Raw genomic sequence first — 25,346 nt, forward strand, 5'->3', positions numbered from 1 at the left:
ACTGTTTCAAAAAGGAGCCGATAAATTTTACATATACCTTAGAGGAGGGATTAAGCAGTTTATATACAGTCATGTCTTCAAATTTCCAATTTAAATCTTAAATGATTTGATCCCTAAATAACTCATTTGCCATCTTTTTTATTCCTTTTTCCAAATGTTTTCATTTGATGATTAAATTATGGGATATAAACGACTTTGATTTTGATATATACATAAATGTCAACTGACAATGAAGTATAGTTCCGTACTTTAAAGTTGGGTTAATATACAAACTAGACTGTGCTCGATAACGCTGTGTTATTAAGAATTTCACAATCTTAAAACATTCACATTTATCTAACTGTTTAAATAATACCACTTAAAGTTCAACCAATCGTGTATAATCTTTGAAGTTCTACCAGGAAGTAAAAGATAACATTCCATACCATACCAACAGGGCGTTTTCCTCGCTGACGTTCATACAAGTTAATTTCGTACTAATTGGGAATACTGACCAGTAAAGAGTAAGATTTACTTTTCCATTCAGCATTTACTTCAGTTCATTGTACCATCTTCTTATATTGTCCGTACTTTATTATTTCATAATTGTTGATAAATATGTCAAGGGTCAAACTTTAAGACTAAGACTAGTTTTTTTTAAATATCAAAACAAAATGAGGTCTGCCACATACTATGTACACACATTAAATCCATATATATAACAAGTATTAATACATGTATATTCAAGTACCAGTCCATTTAGAATTCAGACACTGCCCATGGTAGAGATGATTCATTGTGTAGAATCAAAGTACTCATGTACTGAATCAATTTATATCGATCGTTTTTACGCTCCAAATAATCGTCGTATTGCAAAAAAATGTAATAAAAGGAAAGTATGGGAATCGAATTCAAACGTATCTTAACATAAGCTTATTGTTATAAATGGTTAATATTAAACTCATCGTTTTATTTTTAAATTCACCATTCTGATTACGATGGACATTAAAAATCTCCGATATGGTGCATAATTGAATTTTCAGGTCAAAATTCTGTTTATCGACGTGTTATACTCAACTATCTACAATTCTCAGTTGATAAGGTTCATACTCAAGTGCTACAAGTTATTTCATAGACACCTATGTGTCATGTGAAAGCGCTCAGTTTCTGGGGATGTAGTCCAGAGACACGTACATTAACATAAACGATATAAAAGTATTATAATATTATCACAGGGACTTGCTCCCACTAACAAATATGCAGTCTGAATAGTATATAACAAGAAAAGGGGGATCCCAGATTTTGGGGTTACTCGCTTCAACTCGTCCCCCCCCCCGCGTAAAATCAAACATAATTATTACTTATTACTGCCCTCCAAACAACCTATAGTCGGCGTCACATAAATAACATACTGTTAAAATTTGAATAAAAATATTTTCTACGACTTTATTGACACCTACCGTCGTTTAAATTGTCTTAAATGACTTGCTCATTCGTTTAGCCAAACGGCTTCTCCCTAAACATTGAATCATTAAATTCCGGTCAGATTTTAATTCTAGGTGCCAATATTTACATTGTAAAAAGTCGGCCATGTTTACAGTGATCGGGTTGCTAGGAGATGTTGTTTACGTTTAAATGGTTTGTCCAAAAACCGAAGAACCCAGAATGCACTTCGGCGTTATTTCGGATATCTCGGATTTATTTTACGCGAACAACGTACAATACCGAGAAGTTGATCAAGCAGACGATTGTCACCGGAGTTCGACGGGAACTTACGAACTTCGTTTGTAAACAAATCGTCCCGTAAAAACCAACATGGCGGATATTAGTATGGGATTTTCCCGTAAGGATTTGTTACGCATGATTTAAGCTAATAAGCGACTTGTTTTTGAGAAGCTGTTTGGCTAAACGAATGAGCAAGTCATTTAAGACAATTTAAACGACGGTTGGTGTCAATAAAGTCGTAGAAAATATTTTTATTCAAATTTTAACAGTATGTTATTTATGTGACGCCGAGTATAGTAAATAAACACAGGTATCACCACCAAATACTTCTTGAAATATACAGTCGGGCTGCATATTTAATAGTGGGAGTAAGCCCCTGTAATATAATTCCACCAATTATGTTTTCCATGTCTGGTCTTCGTCCCTGGATTATATTCTTTTGATAACTGCTATAACCTTGGTTCCCTTGATTACTCTTTCAAATTGATAAAAACGTGGGAACATGTTTTATGTGATATTACAATGGAAAAAGTGACAAAAGGAAATTGGATTCAACATTCAGTGGTATGATTCAAAGAAAATGTGATTTCTATACGCCCGTCAAAGACGGGACGTATTATGTATACCGTTGTCCGTCCGTCCGTCGTCCACACTTCGGACAATACCTCAAAAACGCTTTCACCAACTTTTATGAAACTTTCGTGAATCGTTCATATCTATTGACATAAGTTCCCTTTCGAATTTTATTAATTTCAGATTTTTCGATTCCGTGTTATGATTTTTTTTACTTAAAAAAGGGGGGATTTCAAGTTTTCGGACAAGAACTCAAAAACGCTTTCACCAACTTAACTGAAACTTTAGTGAATTGTGCATATCTATTGGCATAAGCTTCCTTTAGATTTGTATAAATGTTAAATTTTACGTTTCCGTGTTATGAAGTTTTACTCTTTGAAAAAAGGCCGGAAACGGCCAAGGAAATTTTATTCGTTGAAAAATTGTTTAAAACAGACCATTTCTTAATGATCGACTAATAAATATAAAAGATATTTGGTAATCTTGTCAGAAAAGTGTGTTTTAAACAAGATAGAAATGTATGGGTGAAAAATCAAGACAACAAACTTAGTTAATATTGAGATAGCCTTGAATTTTTGGAGCATTTTTACTTACTTTTCTGGGGGGTATTCACAGTATTTCTAGTTGATCATATAAATTCATTAAAAACATAAGGACAAGTTAAAAGGGCAACGGGCGTTTCATGCGCTTTAAAGCGCAGCTGTTTATATATTTTCTTTAATGAAAGAAAAAAAATATAGCAACATGCATTGTTATAGAAGAAATCAGTTCAAAATATATGATAAAATGGGTTATTATCTAGAGAGATATGAAAACTGCAAAAAATTATACCAAGTAGAGCAATATGCCTTATTCTTACAAAAAATGGGAGAATTGAATCTTCAGAACATATTTTGAAGTCAGTTTTCATGCAACTTTATTGATTTATCTCTTTCTTTTTTATCATTTTTCTTTAATGAAAAAAAATCTTCCCGATGCTACTATCATTTCGGAAATATTTCTAACAACATTTTACCTTCACATTTTTACCTGAAAAATATTCTTTTCCTGGTTTTTTAAAACAATATTTTCCTATTATTATTATTTATTTATTTATTTTCCCTTTAAATCAAACACATAAATAAACAATTGTATGTCTCTGTTTAAATGAAAACAAAAATTTCTTTGCCCTATTTGACTTCTTGTTGTTTCTTGTCGCTTTTTATCACCTCTTGTCGCTAATTAGTGAGACCTGCAGACATACGTCATCATTGAAACAGAAACTCCGCGTCTGTCTGACCGATGCAGGACCACCGCAAATTTAAATCCCTGACTGCGCTGCATGTCTGTAAGTCACACAAACATTTGTCCCTCAATAACTGTGTTGATTTTCAAACTTGATAAACTTGACAGTAGTTGAATTGAGATTCCTGAGAGGTTTAACCTTACTCCTTCAACGGAAGAGGTTGGAATTCCGTTCCCCCATACCTCAACTCTGAGTATGGCACCAAGTCGGAAAATAGCTTGCCAGACAACCTGTAGCATTGCTGTAGTAGGTTTAACCTGTGAAATCACAACTTTGGATTTTTTTTTAACGAAAAACAGGGGCTTAATATACACGTACGCCCAGTCGTTTAAGTTTTTAGTGACAAATAGCAAGAAAAGAGTTGAATATTGCTGTTTGTCACTGAAATTCAAACGACTGTGATGTACGTAACTTCAAAGTCATGTCAAGAGGCTTAGTATTTTGACAACTCCGCTCCATGAGATTTAACCCACTGTATGAATAGTAATCACGGGAACGAAGGTTCTAGCAGTGATCAAAAGAAAGTAATACAGGGACAAAGACAATACATGGAAAACAGAAATAAACAAAAAAAACAAAAAACATGCAGTACATGTAATTAAAATAATACATACAAAGTAGGTTAAGCGTCTTCTGCTTTTCTAGAAACACTTGCCAAGTTGCTCATAAAAAGTCCATGTTAGTTGAAAGATGAAAGGTTTATATAAACTCATTCTAAAGTCGTTAAAAAAACTTGGTAATAAGCTTAATCACCACCATCAAAACCAAAAAAATATCCCAAGTGCCAAATCACAAAATAATAGTTCAAGCTACGTTTCGCAGCTTGGATCTATTTAACTGATTCTAACCTGAGTCCCATGTAATCACACCTTTGGGGCTTCGGATTAGTTTTTGTAACGAAGAACAGGGGTTTGATATACATGTACTTAACCAAGATCAGGTCTAGAGACTTAGTATTTTGATCACCAGTATGGGGTTAAACTATACTCAGCGTCACATAAATAACATACTGTTAAAATTTGAATAAAAATATTTTCTACGACTTTATTGAGACCTACCGTCGTTTAAATTGTCTTAAATGACTTGCTCATTCGTTTAGCCAAACGGCTTCTCCCTGAACAAGTCGCTTTTAGCTTAAATCATGCGTAACAAATCCTTAGGGGAAAATCCCATACTAATATCAGCCATGTTGGTTTCTACGGGACGATTTGTTTACAAACAAAGTTCGTAAGTTCCGTCGAACTCCGGTGACAATCGTCTGCTTGATTAACTTCTCGGTATTGTACGTTGTTCGCGTAAAATAAATCCGAGATATCCAAAATAACGCCGAAATGCATTCTGGGTTCTTCGGTTTTTGGACAAACCATTTAAACGTAAACAACATCTCCTAGCAACCCGATCACTGTAAACATGGCTGACTTTTTACAATGTAAATATTGGCACCGAGAATTAGATTCTGACCGGAATTTAACGATTCAATGTTTAGGGAGAAGCCGTTTGGCTAAACGAATGAGCAAGTCATTTAAGACAATTTAAACGACGGTAGGTGTCAATAAAGTCGTAGAAAATATTTCTATTATTCAAATTTTAACAGTATGTTATTTATGTGACGCCGAGTACAGATATAGTACACACACACACACACACACACTATGCTCTGTGAGGGTTAACACGCTGTATGAAAGGTTTAAACTCATTCAAAAGTCGATAAAAAATACATTTGGTAACAAGCTTTATCCCTTTTTGGATTCTGCACTGGAGATATTTTTTTGCTTCCACCACCACTGTCGAAACAAAAAAATATAACCAATGCAAAATCCCAAAAGGAATTATACTACACTATCTGTTACTGATTTTAAGAAGTAAGAATTTAAATCCTATAGTTCTCTTTATATTACAGAAAAATGGCATCTGAAAGCTGCAGCATCTGTCTGTTACTAGAAAAGACCAGCACTCCTGAAGTATGGTGTCCACAATGTGAGGAATCCCTCTGTTCAACATGTAGTGAGCAACACAGAGTAGGAAAAGCAACAAGGGACCACAGCACCATACCTTATGAAGATTACCTAAAATTACCATCTTTTATCCACAAAATTCAACTTGACTGCGAAGAACACAAACAAAAATATCAGTTTTACTGTAGGTCTCATGATTGCCCCATTTGCAAAAAGTGTTTGCTGAAGTCACATAAAAAATGTGATGATACCCTAGATATAGACGATGTCATCCATGAAGTAAAATCTTCAGCAGTTTTTGAAGGTATTTGGAGAGATATCAAATCGACTCAAGAAATCTTCGTGAATGTGATCCGTCATAGGGAAGAAAATATGAAAAACCTACAGGAAAAAAAGGAAAAACTATCAACAGAGGTGAAAAAAAGAACCCAAAATCTTATTGATCAAATTAAGAAGCTAGAAAACAAAACGCTATCAGAGTTAGAGTCAGTTGTAAATGAAAATGTAAATGAAATCAAAGCCACCACAAAAATCCTGGAATCAAATAAAAGAAATCTTGGTGAATTATTGGAACAGGAGGAACTCATTAAGAACAATGCATCAAATTTCCAAACATTCATAGCAACAAAACAAATGGAGAGAGAAGTCCAAGAATCAGAAGAAATCTTGCACAAATTATCTGAAAAAGGAGCTATGGATAATACAGACATAGAAATTAATGAAAACATCACAGCAGACGACACAATTTTTGGAATAAAAACTCTGTGTGACATTAAAGTATCAAAAGAAAAAAATACAACATCCATAGACATAAACAAAACAAACATGGGTCAGGCAGAGGTGAAGACAAGATTCCCCAGACAACTGACACTTAAACAACAGTTTACAGTAGATCAAGGTGGGTGTTATGGTTGTTGTATGCTGCCTAATGGACTCCTGGTGTTGACTGATGGGGACAATGGCGTAGTAAACATACTACACAGTAATGGTCAACACAAATCATCAGTCAGATTTAATGGAGGAAGACCATGGGATGTAACAGTCATCAATGAGAACCATGTTGCTGTTTCTAATCCTCGCCATAAAACAATCTCCATCATAGATGTAGACAGGAGTAAAATCATTAAAACACTTCAGATAAAGAGTCGAGTCACTGGAATTACACATAGTGATGGACATTTATACTTCTGTGTATCTAAGGTAGGAATCCGAAAAATTAATATAGATACAGAAAAAATAGACAAACTCCATGATGACCGGACTGTTGATGGTTATTCATATATAGACACAGATGGCAACAGAATATGTTATACCTGTCCTATCTACAACACAGTTACTGTCTTAGATTCTGACCTCAGAGTTATCTTCACATTCAAGGATCACAATACAATGTCACAGCCTTTTGGAATATCAATGGATGAACAGCAGAATATTTTTGTGTGTGATTGTGACAAAGATAATTTATTACTAATTTCAAGGGATGGAGATAAACATGAAGTTGTTGTTGAAGGTGGAGATGATGGGTTGTTTTACCCTCGGTTTGTACATTATGATAAAGTGACTCATCTCCTCACTGTTGTTGATTGGAATAAGGTGGTCAGGATATTTACTGTATATTGACTTTTGATGGAGAACCAATACTGAGATAAACAAATTATTGAGATTAATTCAATTTCAAGGTAAGAAAACATTTCCACCTTTTTCTTAATTGTCAGACATAAATAAACATGTGATAATTAACTTGATTAAAAGAAAAGAAACATGATTTAATTTTTGGACTTTATTTTTTATATGTATAGATCTACTCGAATTCACCTCAGCCTGTTTGCAGTTTTTTTTTTTTAATTATCTTTTAAATTACTTATAAGTTCTTTTTAAAAAATTGCCATTTTATTCATGTCTTTCTGTACTACAACTTTCATACAAATATTTTTCGTTCTTACCTCCGAGATCGAAATATTTCCATATTTATTTTTTATGAGTATTTTGCATTGAGCGTATTGTTTATCCGCCATCTTGTTTCTATGGGTATTTTGAAATGTTCCCTATTATCTCACAATTGAAGAGCTGACATACCATGATTTCCCGCCACATGTCTGGTTCCCTGCCAATTGAATACTATATGTGGTAAGTTATATATTAGGTACCAGTTGTAACATTTTCATTCGGAACCGGGTTTTTCTTTCATTAAATGTAAATAGCAGAAATATGATATAAGATCATTTAAAAAAATAAAAACAGGCTGAGGTGAATTCGAGTATATAAGGTTTGTTTTTCTAAAGTAATTTTAATCATATCAGACATTTCCACCTTTTTTTTTTTTTTATTTTTTTAATTGTCAGACATAAATAAACATACATTTGTTCATATGATAATTAACTTTATTAAAAGAAAAGAAACATGATTTAATTTTTGGACTTAATTTTCAAAAATCTTAACAATATTTGACAGAACTTTCTACTTTTATATTGGCATAAGATTACAAAAATATGATAATTATTAACTTATTAAAAAATCTTTCAAATAGTACAGAAATTTCATATTGAGTACAGTGTAAAATAAATTTAATTTATATTTTTTTATCAATCAGTGTTGGCCTTCATCAAGATTGTCAAATACATGTACATGTATGTACATGTAGCTGTGTCATCATTGAAAATAATTTTTGCCTTTTGTTGTATATATTTGCATTTTCATGTTTCGAAATAAATGAAATTTTCTCGTTTGAAAACTGAAAATAATTAAAATTAAAAATTTTAATAATAGTATCACTTTGTGTAAATATCTAACACCATTACAAGTTCCAACATCAAAATATGAATGTGGTAAAAATTAAGTACATGTACATTACTGTATTAGTGATTTATTCATACCCAGTATTTAGATGTAGGCCTTTAAAAATAACTTTCTTTAAAACAATAATTAAAAAAGTACAGTCATGTAATGTACATGTAGCATTTTTTTAGTCATGGTTAGAATTAATTTAATAGAATTTTTTTTGGCAACATGTGATATTCTTATAAGTCTTCATTGCTTCAACTAAAATGAACATATTTTTTTTAAATGTAGGTACATGTATATATCGTGGTGTGTACATTATGATTAAGTGACCCATCATCTCACTGTTGTTGATGGGGAAAAGGTGGTAGGATATTTACTGTATATTGACTTTTGATGGAGAACCAAACTGAGATAAACAAATTATTGAGATTAATTCAATTTCAAGGTAAGAAAACATGTTTTATTTTTTACATGTATACTCGAATTCACCACAGTCTGTTTGCAGATTTTTTTAATTATCTTTTAAGTTACTCAGAAGTCCTTTTAAAAAAATTGCAATTTAATTCATGTCATTCTGTACTACAACTTTCATACAATTATTTCTCGTTCTTATCTCCGAGATCGAAATATTTCCGATAATCTACGTGAATTTTGCACTGAGCGTATTGTTTATCCGCCATCTTGTTTCTATGGATATTTTGAAATGTTCCCTAAAATGTCACAAGATTTCCCGCCATATTTCTGGTTCCCTGCCAATTGAATACTATATGTGGTAAGTTTCATATTACGTACCAGTAGTGACATTTTCATTCGGAATTTCGGGTTTTTCTTTCATTAAATGTAAATAGCAGAAATATGACGGGGAAATCATGGCATTTCAGCTCTTCAGTTGTGAGGTAATATGGAACATTTCAAAATTGCCTTCTGTTGTATATATTTGCATTTTCATGTTTCATGTTTCTAAATAAAATTTTCTCCTTTGAAAACTGAAAATAATTAAAATAAAAAATTTTAATACTAGTATTACTTTGTGTAAATATCTAACAATATACATGTACATGTACAACATCAAAATATGAATGTGGTAAAAATTAAGTACATGTACATATTATTCATAGCCAGTATTTACATGTAGGCCTTTAAAAATAACTTTCTTTAAAAAAAATAATTAAAAAAAGTACAGTAGTAATGTAATGTACATGTAGCATTTATTAGTCATGGTTTGAATTAATTTAATTTAATAGAATTTTTTTTGGCAACATGTGATATCCTTATAAGTATTCATTGCTTCAACTAAAATGAACATATTTTTTTAAAAGGTTGATTTATTTCAGAACTTTTATTGTATTTTTTTTTCTTGAAATATTAATTAAATGTACATGTATTATCGAAAGATACTACTAAGGACATTAAATTACCCACAACAGTGTTTACATGTACATTGTACTTGCAACTTCAATAAATAGAAATATCTCCAATTTATTGATTCACATGTAGGTACATGTACATGTACATCTACATGTATAAAATGTTGATTTTTAAGTCAGTCGTTGTCAATATATATGTACATGTATGTGTATTTGATTTTATATATTTAGCACTAACAGGGGCGGATGGAGAAATTACGAAAAAGGGGAGGGGTGTTAGGTTATTATTTGTTCATTAAGGTCCATAAATTGCAAAAATTAAAAATTATTCAATGGGGGGGAGGGGGTACTACCTGAACACCTGGATCCGCCACTGTTATTATGTTAACACCTATAGGCTATACCTGTATTTTATAATTCAAATCTAATGAATGATTCATGTGAGGAAAATTGCCAGTCTGTATTTTTACGACTAATAAGATTATAACATGTATATGTAGTTTGAATGGTGCATTTAGAATGATTTGGGTTTTTTTTTCTCTTGATGGACTAAGACAATATTAATTTATTAAACAAATTCAGATTTAAAGGTAAATAAAATATGTTTAATTTATAACGATTTAATTTATCAGAAATCTTTATAACAATATCAGAAATTATCTCTTTTTTTTCTAAGAAATGTTTTTCAGAAACATGTTTTAATTTACTGACTCAATTATCTTTAATAACTGTTTTACTTTTTTATTTACATAAATGTAATACATTTTGTAATTAACTTAATTAAAAATCTTACAATAATACAAAAAATAATACAAAATTAGTTTATTTGGTAAAATGATTGATTTTTTGGAAATTATTTTATATTTCTTTATTAATAAGTCTTGGTCTTCATAAAGTTTTTCAAATACATGTATCTAGATGTGTCATCAGTGAAAATCTGTTCACTTCATTGTTGTTGTACATGTATATATTTGTATTTATCATTTTCATGTTTCTATCTTTGATTTAGTCATACTCAAATGATTTTAAAAAATATTTATTTGTTATTTGTCATGAATATCATATATACATGTACATGTATATTTTAAAAAACTCTTTAAAACAATGAACATTTTAGGCACTGTAAACAGTTATATTATGAATACATGTACATGTATGTATCCTTTTAATGACTCTTTATAAAAACAATACTTTCAAAAAATTAAAATGAAACTGTAAAAGAAGTAGTTATGTAAAAACATGTACTATACTTTATTTTTATTTTTATCCAGGATTTGAATTGTTTTACAAGACATTTCACCTTCAACTTTGACAACTTGTGATAACCTTGTACATGTACATGGAAGTTGAATTTAATTTCTTTTTTAAAAATTTAAATACATTTCTTCATGTACTGTAAATTTATAAATCCTTCTGAAGTTACTTGTATATTCATTTTTTTTTCTTGAAATTTGAAATATTTTTGACTTTAAGTAAATAAACTGGAAATTATTTTCACTAATTGTAAATACATGGAGATTTCTTCAATACTTACCATGTGTACAGTACATCATCTATGTTTAAATGTAATTTTTATCAATATATAAATGTACATGGCATGAGTAGAATGCACATTTATTTATTTACAATATATGTTTATTTTTTATTTTTTTTGTAAATATATATGTTTAGTTTTTGTGTGTTTGTACTTACAGAGTTGGATTGAGAAATTTAAAAAAAGGGGGGTCCTCCAAGGGCACTCAGGTCATTATTTGCTTATTAGATATTTTGAATGAAGATGCATGTAACAGAAATTTTCCATCACCAAAGTCTGACAATTTAAAAGGAAATCTCAAGTGACTTGTTAACAAGGCCAGTTAGGGTTTTCCCGGAGATGATTAAACCCAGTTTTTAATTTAGAACTAATGAGGCCTAGCCACATGGAATTACATTGAACGGTAGAATGATTTGGAATTTATCTTCTGATACACTACGAACAATATTCGTGTATCTACATGTAGATGGCCAAGGCATGGTTGAAGTTGGTTTTAAACACTTAGTGAATTTGGATTTTCCGATAATGGGTGAATCCAACATATTTTATCATGATCAATATGGATATTAATGACAAACCTAATATTTAATGTCCATCAAAAATGTGACACATTTCAATAGAGTCTGTGGAATATGTATTCATCTTCAGGATGCAGTCAACATGGACTATTTAAAGATTGCGTATAGTTCAAGAGTGCTGATTCACGGAGTCTTTAATTATGTGCTCTGCCAATATGGATTATCGCATGAAAGGCAGACTTTTTGGATTCTTTTTTTAAGATGGAATTATTTTCTCTAGTGAGAACTTTCATTTATGTAGAACTAAGCTATCAAAGGTTTTTCAGATATTATACATTGTGTCTTGATTATTTGTTTGAACTTGCACTTCGGCATGTTGAAGAGTAAAGTTAATAACACTTATAAAATACATGTACATGTAGTGTTAATTTGTAATTATTCATTCAGTTGTAGAGAATTCCAAATTTAAAAACATCATTGGTAATTGGCTAAATTGGAAAAAATTATGAGGCAAAAAAAATATATGTCAATATTACTTGTTTTTTATTTTAACACCACACCACAGTGCACTTTAAAAGCATATAATTTTGGTAAGGTGAGTTATAATCCTAATGAAATGCACACAAAATGAACATTTCAAGGGCAGCTAATTCTGTCAAAAATTTATTTTTTCTTACATTCTCTTAAAAAATTATTCTGAACAAATCTATTGATGTAGAGATCAAAGTATAATCTTTTCAAATAAAGAAAGTATCCTTGAGTAAAATTATTCTGTCATATTTGTTGGTTATGGACATGTATTTTTCATGATTTAAAACTTACACTTAATTATTTAGTATCAACAGAGATCCAGTCCAATAATATTAATTCTAAAGTACATTGTATTACATTGTACAGGTAGTTCTAAGGGAGATAATCCATTTTGCTTCCATGTCAATGCTGTCCATCATTCATCAGTAGTAAAATTTGGTTTTTGTGAACAAACAAGTATGAATCAAGAATTTTTTCATAGTGGGGACTTTTATTGTTTTTTTTTTGGTTGTTTTGTTTTTGTTTTGTTTTTTTTTTCTTTGTTCTTTTTGTACACTTTATTACAATATTTTAACATTTACCACTTAATTTTTTTGTAATTTTTTTAATGCTATAGAAGTTAAAGTTCTAGAGTTACTATTGCAATAACTTAATAATACATATATGTCAATTTTGATCATGTGTAAATTAAATATGCTTTTAATTCAAAATTACTGTGACACATTATCAAGCCATTGCAGTCCTCCATAATTAGTCTGATTTTATTCAACTTTAGAAGAGAAGAGTTATTGTTCCTGATTTTTTTTTCAAGTATCCAGAATTTTACTTCTAATCCAAGCAAATTTGATATTTTTTGTGTAAATTGTCATGTAATAGTATTCAGACTGCTGGTGTAAAAAAAAAATAAAACATATTTTATGAAAATCTCTTTTTGTTTGCCCTTAAGGGCTAGTTTTAATGTCCTGGCCTGTCTCTGGCCATATGAAGATGTTCCCATGAGGGGTTAATTTTGCGCATTTCCAACACAATGTTATCTCTGCTTGGCTTTAACTCTAGTGTCAATGGAAGGGCTGTTAAAGTGTGGTCTTGTTGATGTTTTGTCAAGATGTGTCCAATTTATTCCTACAATGTGATGATGATATGTTTCATGCCTTCCTGATTGTATCTAGTAAAGAGGTCATGTCTTTTTTATTGTATCTATTTAGGAGATCCATGTTGGAGGCCTTATTAAAGAGGGTTCCTTTCAATTTCACTAGTATAACAACATTTTACCCCAGAAAAGTTTGAAACAGGTAATTAACTGCGGTGGAATAATGGTATCATGCTGTCGTCAGTTCATTATTGTCATCTGCCATCGAATAATGGTATCATGCTGTCGTCCGTTTCTTTATTGTCATCTGGTGGAATAATGATATGCTATAGTCAGTTCTGCCATTGTTGTCTGAGGTGGAATACTGGTACTGCACTCTAACCAGTGTCGTCATTGTTGTCTACGGTGGAATATTGGTATCATGCTGTCGTCAGTTTCGTCATTGTTGTCTGTGGTGGAATAATGATATGCTATAGTCAGTTTCGCCATTGTTGTCTGAAGTGGAATAATGGTGCCATGCTGTTGCCGGTTTGGTCATTGTCGCCTGCGGTTGAATAACGGTATCACGCTGTTATCAGTTCCTCTTTGTCGTCTGTGGGGGAATAATGGTATCATGATGTTGTCAGTTTCATCATTGTTGTCTGGTGGAATATTGGTTTAAGCTATAGTCAGTTTCGTCATTGTTGTCTGTAGTGGTGGAATAATGGTACTACTCTCTCATCATGTCGTCATTGTCGTCTGTGGTGGAATAATGGTATCACGCTAGTCGTCAGTTCATTGTTATCTGTATTTGAATAATAGTATCATGCTATCGTCATTGTTAACTGCGGTGGAATAATCGTATCATGCTTTCATCAATTCATTGTCATCTGTCGTCAATTAATGGTATCACGATGTTGTCAGGTTCGTCATTGTCGTCTGAGGTGAAATAGTGGTATCATGCTTTAGTCAGTTTCATCATTGTTGTCTCTGGTGGAATAATGGTTTAAGCTATGGTGAGTTTCGTCATTGTTGTCTTTGGTGGAATAATGGTACTACGCTCTCATAAGTGTCGTCATTGTTATTTGCGGTGGAGTAATGGTATCACGCTTTCATTAGTTCGTTATTTTCGTCTGTGGTGGAATAATGGTATGCTGCTGTCGTCAGTTTTGTCATTGTTGACTGCGTTGGAATAATGGTATCATGCTGTCGTCATTGTCGTCTGCAGTGGAATAATGGTATCATGTTATCGGCATTGTTGACTGCGGTTGAATAATGGTATCATGCTGTCGTCTACTGTGAAATGATATCATGCTATAGTCAGTTTCGTCATTGTCGTATGCGGTGGAATAACAGTATCACGCTGTCGTCTGTGGTGGAATGTTATCCAGCTGTCATCAGTGTCATCATTGTTGTCTGCGGTAGAATAATTGTATCATGCTGTCGTCAGTTTCGTCATTGTTGATTGGGGTGGACTAATGGTATCATGCTGTCATCATTGTCGTCTGCAGTGGAATAATGGTATCCTGCTATAGTCATTTTTGTCGTCTGTGGTGGAATAATGTTACTACGATATCGTCATTGTCGTTTGCGGTTGAATTATGGTCTCGTCATCAGTTCATCATTGTCGTCTGTAGTGGAATAATGATATCATGCTGTCTTCAGTTTTGTCATTGTTGTCTGCGGTGGAATAATGACATGCTATCGTCATTGTTGACTGCGGTGTAATAATGATATCATGCTATAGTCAGGTTCATCATTGTTGACTGCAGTGGAATAATGGTATCATTCTGTCGTCAGTTGTCGTCTGTAGATATTGCATGTCAGTATACATTGAGTGTATCGATTTTTGTGGGGGTTGTGCTTATTGAGCAATAAAGGGCAAAACAGGGACTTTGGGGTCAAGTTCTTTTCCTGGCTAATTGCTATTAAAATTGAGATCTGTATCAAGCTTGGAAAGCGTGTAAAATTTTGGCCCAACTGTTCATGATTAGACATCTGCGTTCTAATCAAGCATTGCCCTGCGAAGCATTTCTTTTGCTTAATATGAAAGTAAGACACAGACCATTTTCTTTTTGAAGGGGGCTCGGATTTAATGTTGAGTTAATTTTTACCCACACACGAAAAGTATTTCTTTTTTTCAGCAGCAGTCGTAGTTAAAAATTGTATTTGAATATCTATATTGTTAAGGGATGGTGGAAATATTCAACAATATTAATATTCTTTTTTCAATCAATGACTGAATAAAATGCTTATGGCTAAAATTTGGAGTAATCTTATTTTTTTCCGTAACAAACCAAGCCCCCCCCCCCCCCATCCCCCAGTACAAAATTGTGATGTGCCTAACAATTGGTACAAGGAACAGATTAAAGGGAAATCTATTAGACTAAGAAGACAAATATATCAAAAGGGTGGTTCTAACCCTTATACCCCACATGGAACTATAGCACGTGAGCTGAGATAACACACGTGCACACCCCCACCCTAATCAACTAAACTATGATTTTCAGGTACCCTTATACCTCCCATTACCGAATCTTTTTGACGCCAAGAGATAAACTGAAACATTTTTGAGGCAAAAATAATTTTTTTAAAGTTTTTTTTTCTACTCAATTCTTTCTTCTTCCATGTTTTCGTTTTATGCTGAATTGCTGATAAATAATGAAGATTGATTTATTAACACAGAGAAAAGTCAAATGCAGTAAAAATGGAAAACACCACATCATTTATCTGCTAGCCTTTTATTATTTTCTGTCCAAAAAAAGAAAAAAAATTGATAAATAATCCATTACTGGTATAAACATGTATGTGATAAACAGAATATGTACAGCCATTTTAATATCGCCCTTATTATCAGCCCTTGATTGATATTGTCTTTGACCCGCCGATATCAAGATCTCGGGTTGGAAAAAAGGGCAATTAGCAAGGCCACATTTTAATATTTGTAAATTTTCATTGTTATGTAATAGGGAAATATTGATTCATATTTTTTTTCTGTCAATGCCTGAGAAAAAAGAAGAGAAACAAGAGGCTCCCAGAAGCCTGAATCGCTCACCTGGTTAAATGTTGCCTTTCAAAGGCAATAAATATTAACGAGAAGTTGTCCAACAATTTTGACTCAAGAATTCTTTGGTAGGACTTATCATAAGATCTTCTCAACAATTGAAAGTTTCTTTAAATCTATCATAGTTCTCAAGATATTGACTGAAAACTGTTACAGAAGGAGTCATTTTCCCCTTTCAAGGGCAATAACTCACCTGACAACTTTTATCCCTGAAGACTTTTGTAGTCCTAATAATATGGATCATTTCAGCTATCGAAAGAATTTTGCTAAACCTAACGGTTTTGGAGATCTATGTGAAAAAAACTACTGTCTGACCCCTATGTTCTATTTTTAGTAACGGCGGCAATGTTTTTCGACGAATTGAAAATCCCCACATTAGTTCTATGCAGGATACCCCAAGGAACATTTATACCAAGTTTGGTTTCAATTAGTCAAGTAGTGTCAGAGAAGATTATTGAAAGAAATAACATTAAAAATGGCAAAAATCATTGAAAAAGGGCAATAACTCCAACATGGCTTAAGGGATTAAAACCAAAATTTGACCTGAGATAGATCTCATCATGCTGAACACTTTTACCCGATGTCTGCATTTAGCTAAACCTAACGGTTTAGGAGATATATGTGAAAAACTACTGTCTGACCCCTATGTTCTAGTTTTAGTAATGGTGGCAATGTTTTTGGACGAATACAAAATCCCCACATCAGTTCTATGCAGGATACCCCAAGGAACATTCATACCAAGTTTGGTTTCAATTGGTCAAGTAGTTTCAGTGGAGAAGAGCTATGTATAATTGTTACTGACGACAACGGACACCAAGTGATGGCAATAGCTCACATGGCCCTTGGCCAGGTGAACTAAAAATGGCTTAAATTTGGAAAATTACTTTTCTCCAAATTATCCAACCCCATCCCCTTTCCCCTCAGTATTAAAAAGATTCAGTGCCTAAGATGGATATAGTGTTTGTCTTAAGTTTTCCTTGGGTTGTAAAAGAAGTTTTCAAATATGACTATAAATATTAAAAGTGAGTGAAGCTAAAAAATGGTCTAAGGGAGGTAATTCAAGAAAGTTTTCACTTCACATTAAAAAAAATAGTTTGACACAAAACTAAGATGATTTCATATACGGTGAAACCTGTCTATACAAAACACTTTTTTTTAAGATCTTTATATCAGTGTAAATGTACATTTTGGAACCTTAGAAAACCAACCACCTATACAAGTCTGAACCGAGCCAGTTTTAAATTTGAAATATATAGGTTTAGATAAATTTCTCACTATGTAGTTTTAATAAAATAATGCTCATAGATAAATAAATATTGTGACATTCCTTCGTCAGTTCATTTTGTGCCTTAAACAGCTTGCCCAAAACCTGAAACTAGTAAAAACTGACTCAGGTTAGTGAAACATGTGAGAGTTTCAGTTGTGTTCTAAAGAAAAAATTACTGAAATTGACTGTTCATTTAGTAGCTAACAGTTTACAGTACGTCGAGGTTGTTGTACGCTGCCTAATGGACTCCTGGTGTTGACTGATGGGTACAATGGTGTAGTAAACATACTACACAGTAATGGTCAACACAAATCATCAGTCAGATTTAATGGAGGAAGAGATGCATTATGGGATGTAACAGTCATCAATGAGAACCATGTTGCTGTTTCTAATCCTTGCCCAGAAACAATCTCCATCATAGATGTAGACAGGAGTGAAATCATTAAAACACTTCAGATAAAGAGTAAAGTCACTGGAATTACACATAATGGACATTTATACTTCTGTGTACATAAGGTAGGAATCCGAAAAATTAATATAGATACAAATAAAATAGACAAACTACATGATAACAAGACTGTTGATGGTGGTACATATATAGACACAGATGGCAACAGTATATGTTATACCTGTCCTTACAACAACACAGTTACTGTCTTAGATTCTGACCTCAGAGTTTTCTTCACATTCAAGGATTACAATATAATGTCACTGCCTTATGGATTATCAATGGATCAACAGCATATTTTTGTGTGTGATAATGACAAAGATAATTTATTACTAATTTCAAGGGATGGAGATAAACATGAAGTTGTAGTTAGTAGAGATGATGGGTTGTATGGCCCTCGGTGTGTATATTATGATGAAGTGACCCATCATCTCACTGTTGTTCATGACAATATGGTGGTCAGGATATTTACTGTATATTGACTTTTGTTGGAGAACCAACACTGAGATAAACAAATTATTGAGATTAATTCGATTTCAAGGTAAGAAAACATGTTTTATTTTTCACATGTAGGATTTGTTTTCCAAAAGAATTTTAATAAAATCAGACATTTCTATATGATCATTGTTAATTTATTAAAAAAATAGTACAGGAATTTCATATTGAGTACAGTGTAAATAAATGATTTTTAAAAAATTATTTTTATGTTTTTTTATCAATCAGTGTTGGTCTTCATCAAGATTGTTAAATACATGTACATTGTATACTCGTATTCCTCCTCGTAGGATTAATCTAAGGCTGTAACTTAGTACACGATGTATGGTAGTACGGGACAGTTCGTGTACTAAGTTACAGCCCTAGATTAATCCTACGAGGAGGAATCACCCGGCCAGCGAAAGCTATATTTTATATAGCCTAGCTGGCCGAGTGGTCTAGGGCGCTGGACTTAGTGCAGGCGGTGTTGCCATAGATGTCACAGGGGTACGAGTTCGAGTCCCGAGGAGGGAACGACAAAAATTTGCTTCGCAAATTTGACAGTTGTAACATCGTTGGGAATTTTTCAGACCCTTCTATAAGTTTACGTTATCTTCCCTGTATCAATTTGATCCGATGGAGCAATGTAGAGAATAGAGTCGTCACATTCTGAGACGTTGTATATATATATGTAATTGTTTTTATATATTTAGCACTAACAGGGGCGGATGGAGAAATTTTGAAAAAGGGGAGGAGTGCCAGGTTATTATTTGCTCATTAAGGTCCATAGAGTGCAAGAATTTAAAACAAAATTCGCGGGGGGGGGACACCCTGGACCCCTGGAACCGCCACTGTAATTACATGTATGTTAACAGTTATACCTGTACTTTATGATTAGTTCAAATCTAATGAAATCCGACAATTTAATAGGAAAATCTAATGTTGAATGATGCCTGTGATCAACAATGCCAATTACATGTAGTATTTTTATGACTAACAAGACTATAACATGTTCATGTAGTTAAAAGGGTGCATGTAGAATGATTTGGATTTTTTTCTCTTGATGGACTAGAACAATATTAATTTATTTAGATGGACAAGGCCCGGTGGATGGTGGATTTTACATACTGGGTGAATTAAGATTTTTCCATTAAGGACGAGGCCAACACATTTCATCATGATGGATATGGATATTCATCATGCTAATGACAAACCTAATATTTCATTTTCATCATCATCAAAGATGTGACATGATGTTCATGATGCACAAGTCTGATATGAATTAATCTATATGGATGGACTTAATATGAATTTTGTTATTAACCACTGGATATATTGATAGACTTTGTCATTTAATAGAAATCATCTGTTCTGGCTTTTGAGTTTTTAGATGAAAGGCTGGACTATTATGTTTATTGAGTTTTTGTGTAGGTGGACTTTGTATAGTAAGAACTTTTTTATACTGAGCTTAGCAAAAAATAGGTTTTTTTAATATGTACATACATGTATACATGTATTATAAACTGTGTCTTTACTATTTATTGTTATTTGTTTGAACTTACATGATATGTGTAAAGAGTGAAATTACTATTACACTTATTAAATAGAGGTCATTAATTTGTATACATTAAGTTTTGTTTGTGATTGTTGTGGAAAACAAGTTTAGGGGACGACCATTTGATTCTGGAAAGGGGTTGGGGTGGACATTTTGAGTAGTCAGAATATTTATTTGCAAAAGGTTTCAGGAAATTTATTTCATGAGCTCAAAGGACAGATTATTTAATACATGTACCTTTCAATTACAATAAACCAGATTGATTAAGTATGCTGAGTCAGAATATTTATTTACATTATCAATTAAGCTGGGTAACTTATTTTCAGCTTAGTACATTATGTAGAGGTGATCTTGTTTATCATCAAAAACTGACATCTCAACTCCCCCCTCACTACCCTCGGAATCAAATGTCGTCCCCTTAAGTATGGGTCCTACTATGTAAAACCTAGGCAGATCCTATGTCATATGATATTGGTGGCACAATGTTTGTATCCTATGAATGTCCGTGAGATTTTTTGAAATCTACAGTGAGCTGCTTAAGATATGACTTTAAAAATTTCCTAACAAAGCAACAATTTTTTTTTTATGAAATGAAGATTCGTCTACTTTTTTACAAATTTTAATACTTTCTATGTACATGTAATTTGTTTCTCTTCAGCCATTGCAGTTTATCTAACTAACTGGTTTATTTTGAGAAAGGATACATTTGTGACATGAAATGGAAGAAAATTTATTGAAAACAAAATTTGTCATGTGCCAAAACTGCCTGGTTTCAAAGTCACTGAGACAATAACTTACAAATGCCCATATGGCAGTTTTAATAATGTATGAAGTACATGTAAAGTTTCAATTCAAAATTATTAATTCAAAAACTGTGGACATTTAACTCTCTAATCATTGGTCTAATTGTTGTTTTCTTTAAATTTTAAGAGGAGAGTTATTGTTCTTGAAGTTTTCAAATATTCTGAATTTTACTTCTAGTTCAAATTAATTTGAGATAAATACCGTAATCTGATTAGTTAAAATAATTTTGTTATATCTCAGTGGATAAAAAATATTGACACGCTCCTATTCAGTTAAATTCAGAGCTATTTTTCTCATGTTTAAAGACAAAAATATGCTTTAAAATTAATTTACAAGAATTCGCTATGAACAATATGCACATGGAAAATTTATGTTATTTTTCAATAGACAAAATTTTTATTATTGCCAATTCTTAAATAACTTTTGTAATTGGCTTTAAATACTGACTACTGTTGTATAAAAAATAAAATATTTTATGAAACTCTATATTTGTATGAATTCAGGAGCGAATTAAATATCATTGCCTTGAGTTAGAGTGATTGTGGGATCAATGTTTTCTGATAGGCAGTTTTACATGTACTATGTATTCATTTGCACCATGAAAACTGATTTGTTCAATGTGTCATAGTTTTCCTTTCCTCTTTCGTCAACCCTGGACTTGACTTTTTATGAGCAATTCCGCGGGTGTTTCTAGAAAAGCAGAGGATTGCTACCCTACCGGTGCACCTGGTCCATTTATTTTTGTTACTTTGTGTGTATTATTTTAGTTACTTTTAGTTACTGTTCTTTGTTGTGATTGTCTGTTTTCCATGTCTGGTCTTTGTCCCTTGATTACATTCTTTTGTTACTTTCATGGGCTAGCACGTTTAACAGTTAGGTTTGTTGATTGGATCAGGTATAAAGCAGTTCTTACCGGTGTACTTACTGCCCTTAACGCAATATGGCATTTAGCCATCTCCAGTAAGCTTCACTGTGAGTAATCAAGTTTGCTTATTTCTGACAAAGAGGTATGCTACCATGTTACTTTGGACCTACCTCTGCTTTCCCTCTGGTGTCTAAACAGAACCAGAATAGTCCAAACACCTGTCTAAACCATGTAAACTGAATTCAAATAATCAGGAAACCTGTCCAAACCCGACACACGTGTTAAAATGTATTTAGACACTTAGTAATCCAAATACCTGTCTGAAAAAAACCTATTTTTTAAGTTCAAATAGGGTTCAGTTGAAACAGGTAAAATTGTAAACACAAAGCATTGAAAGCATTGACTGCAGGCTTATATCAGTCCGACTGTTACAATAAGTAGGTTACATACATAAAAAGTCCAGGCTAATATCAGTCAGATTGTAACAATTAGTAGGTAACACACACAGAGTGTCCAGTCTTATATCAGTCATACTGACAATAAGAAGGTAACACACTTAGAAAGTCTGGGCTTATATCAGTCAGATTGTAACAATTAGTATGTAACACATAAAAGGTCGTCATGTATTAGTCAGACTGTAAAATATAGTAGGTAAATACATATAATGTAGAAAGTCTGGGCTTATATCAGTCCGTCAGATTGCAATAATTAGTAGGGAACACACAGAAAGTCCAGTCTTATATCAGTCTTATATCAGACAGAAAATTAGTAGGTAACATGCGTACAGACTTATATCAGTTATACTGTAACAATCAGAAGGTAACACATATAGAAAGTCCAGTCTTATATCAGTCAGACTAATAGTAGGTAACCCATAGAAAGGCCGGGCTTATATTAGTCAGATTTTAACAGTAGGTTACAAACAAAGACAGTCCAGGCTTATATCAGTCAGTATATGTAATTATAATATATAACACGCATAGAAACTCCTGGTGTATATCAGTCCAACAATAACATTTAATATGGCACACACATAAATAGTCCAGGCTTAATTCAGTCAGACTGAAACAATTAGTAGGTAACACAAACACACACACACACACAGAAAGTCATGGCTCATAACAGTGCCGGTAACCGGCTTATATCAGTCAGACTGTAGCAATTAAAAGGTAACACAAATAGAAAAACCAGGAGGTTTATATCATTCATACTGTAACAGTCAGTAGGTAACACAAAAAAACCCGGGCTAATATCAGGCAGACTGAAAAAAATAGTTGGTTCATGTAACACATTAAAAGTCCTGGCGTATTACAGTCAGACTGTAACAGTACGTAACACACACAGAAAGTCCGGTCTTATATCAGTCCGATTGTAACTATTAGTAGGTAACACACATAAAAAGTCCGGTCTTATATCAGCCAGACTGAAGCAATTAAAAGGTAACACACATAAAAAGTCCAGGTTTATATCATTCACACTGTAACTGGCTATTATCAGTCAGACTGTAACAGTTAGTAGGTAACACACATAGGAAACCCGAGCTTTTACAAGTCAGACTGTAAAAATTAGTGGGTATAGAAACACACTTAGTATGTCCTTGCGTATATCAGCCAGACTGTAGCAATTAAAGGTAACACACATTTAAATCAAGGTTTATATCAGTCTGAATGTAACAATTAGAAGATAACAAACACAGAAAGTCCAGGCTTATATCAGTCAGACTATAACATTCAGTAGGTAACACACATAGAAAACCCTGGCTAATATACGTCAGACTGTAATATTTATTGGGTACATGTAACACACATAGAAATCCTAGAGTATATCAGTCAGACTGTAACAGTTAGTAATTAACACAGACAGAAAGCCCGGGTTTATATCAGTCAGATTGTAACTATTAGTAGATAACACACATAGAAAGTCCAGGTTTATATCAGCCAGACTGTAACAGTTAGTATAACTTTTAATGTACACATAGAAAGTCCAGGCTAATATAAGTCAGACTGTAACAATTAGTATGTAACAAACATGGAAAGCCCAGTCTTCTATCATATCAGTCAGACTGTTAGAACAGAAGGTAACGCACATAGAAAGTCAGGGTTCATATCAGCCAGACTGTAATAATCAATAGGTAACACACATGGAAAGTCCTTGCTTTTATCAGTCAGGCTGTGACACTTAGTATGTAACACACATAGAAAGTCCGAGCTTATATCAGTCAGATTGTAACAATTAGCATGTAACACACATAGAATGTCCGGGCTTATTTTAGTAAGACTGTAGCAATTAGTATGTAACACACATAGAAAGTCCGGGCTGATATCAGTCAGACTGTAACAATTAGTATGTAACACACATAGAAAGTCCGGGCTTATATCAGACAGACTGCAACAATTAGTATGTAACACACATATAAAGTGCGGGCATAGATCAAAACAGGAAATGAAGAGACAAACTCTTGTAAATACAAATGGATAAAAAACAGAACACCATACAATTACATAAAACCTAAAGAAATACAGTACACAAAACCTGAATCTCTTGAAATATAAATTCCCGCTAAAAATGAATGTGACCTAAGGTGTTCCAAAGGGTAAAATCTAACTGAAAATATCTTGTCAGTGCTTACTGTGAGTTAGAGACTTCATGCATTGTCTCTGTCACACAAATTGTTTTGAGGGCCATGAAACGTCTGTAGTTTTTTATATTAAAATGCCGAACATATCCCGGTCTTAGAAGTTTATTTGATGCAAAAAGCTGAACGGTGTCCTCCAGTAACCTAATTAATACCAGCTGGACGATGTCCTCCAATTACAAGCTGGACGATGTCCTCTGGTTACCTAACGGTTACCAGCTGGACGATGTCCTCCACTTACCTACCAGTTACAAGCTGGACGATGTCCTCCGGTTACCTAACAGTTACCAGCTGTACAATGTCCTCCACTTACCTAACAGTTACAAGCTGGACGATGTCCTCCGGTTACCTTACATTTACCAGCTGGACGATGTCCTCCGGTTACCTTACAGTTATCAGATGGACGATATTTCCAGTTACCTAATAGTTACCAGCTGGACGATATCCTCAAGTTACCTAACAGTTACCAGATGGACGATGTCCTCCACTTATTTAAGTTACAAGCTGGACGATGTCATCCAGTTACCTAACAGTTACAAGCTGGACGATGGTCTCCAGCTACCTAACAGTTACAAGCTGGACGACATCCTTCAGTTAACTAATAGTTGTATATGACTACTTGGATGATTATCACATTGCTACCAACATTTATAATTTACTATTTTAATGTAAAGAACAAAAACTCAGGATTTTACAGCTTTGATTCTATCATTTGACAATCTGCCTGTTTACTGTGAATTTGTTGATTACAGTGCCAACATTTCCAAAGTTCTATCTGCATAACACCCTAAAACAGTTCATCGATAGATATATATTTAGCACCAACCTCTATATAAATGAAAGTGGAATGTCGCAACCTCCGAAAAAAAAAATAATCAAGCATTATTAACAGTACTTACATGATATAACTCTAATTA

The 25,346-nt window shown here is 33.0% G+C and overlaps 2 protein-coding genes across 4 annotated transcripts; both read left to right on the forward strand.

Annotated features, from left to right (window-relative positions):
• The first annotated feature begins 374 nt into the window (after nucleotides 1-374).
• LOC148599841 (uncharacterized) lies at nucleotides 375-13,157 on the forward strand. 3 transcript variants are annotated; one of them, XM_088558785.1, is made up of 2 exons: nucleotides 375-503; nucleotides 5,463-13,157. In XM_088558785.1, the coding sequence occupies exon 2, from the start codon at nucleotides 5,467-5,469 to the stop codon at nucleotides 7,135-7,137; it is 1,671 nt and encodes a 556-aa protein (XP_088414911.1). In that variant the 5' UTR covers nucleotides 375-503; nucleotides 5,463-5,466; the 3' UTR covers nucleotides 7,138-13,157. The 3 variants fall into 3 exon arrangements, with proteins under 3 accessions (XP_088414911.1, XP_088414912.1, XP_088414913.1); XM_088558786.1 differs by lacking the exon at nucleotides 375-503 and adding an exon at nucleotides 3,526-3,604; XM_088558787.1 differs by lacking the exon at nucleotides 375-503 and adding an exon at nucleotides 4,816-5,104.
• A 4,227-nt stretch (nucleotides 13,158-17,384) lies between these two features.
• On the forward strand, nucleotides 17,385-21,413 carry LOC148599842 (uncharacterized). Its single transcript, XM_088558102.1, has 3 exons — nucleotides 17,385-17,403; nucleotides 17,863-18,637; nucleotides 19,663-21,413. Exons 1-2 carry the CDS (start codon nucleotides 17,385-17,387, stop codon nucleotides 18,576-18,578), a joined length of 735 nt encoding a protein of 244 aa, XP_088414228.1. The 3' UTR covers nucleotides 18,579-18,637; nucleotides 19,663-21,413.
• Nucleotides 21,414-25,346: the final 3,933 nt, after the last annotated feature.

This window comes from Perna viridis, chromosome 13, assembly GCF_037379345.1.
Source record: "Perna viridis isolate PV_CMFRI_1.1 ecotype Kerala chromosome 13, ASM3737934v1, whole genome shotgun sequence".
In the NCBI taxonomy this organism is placed as follows: domain Eukaryota; kingdom Metazoa; phylum Mollusca; class Bivalvia; order Mytilida; family Mytilidae; genus Perna; species Perna viridis.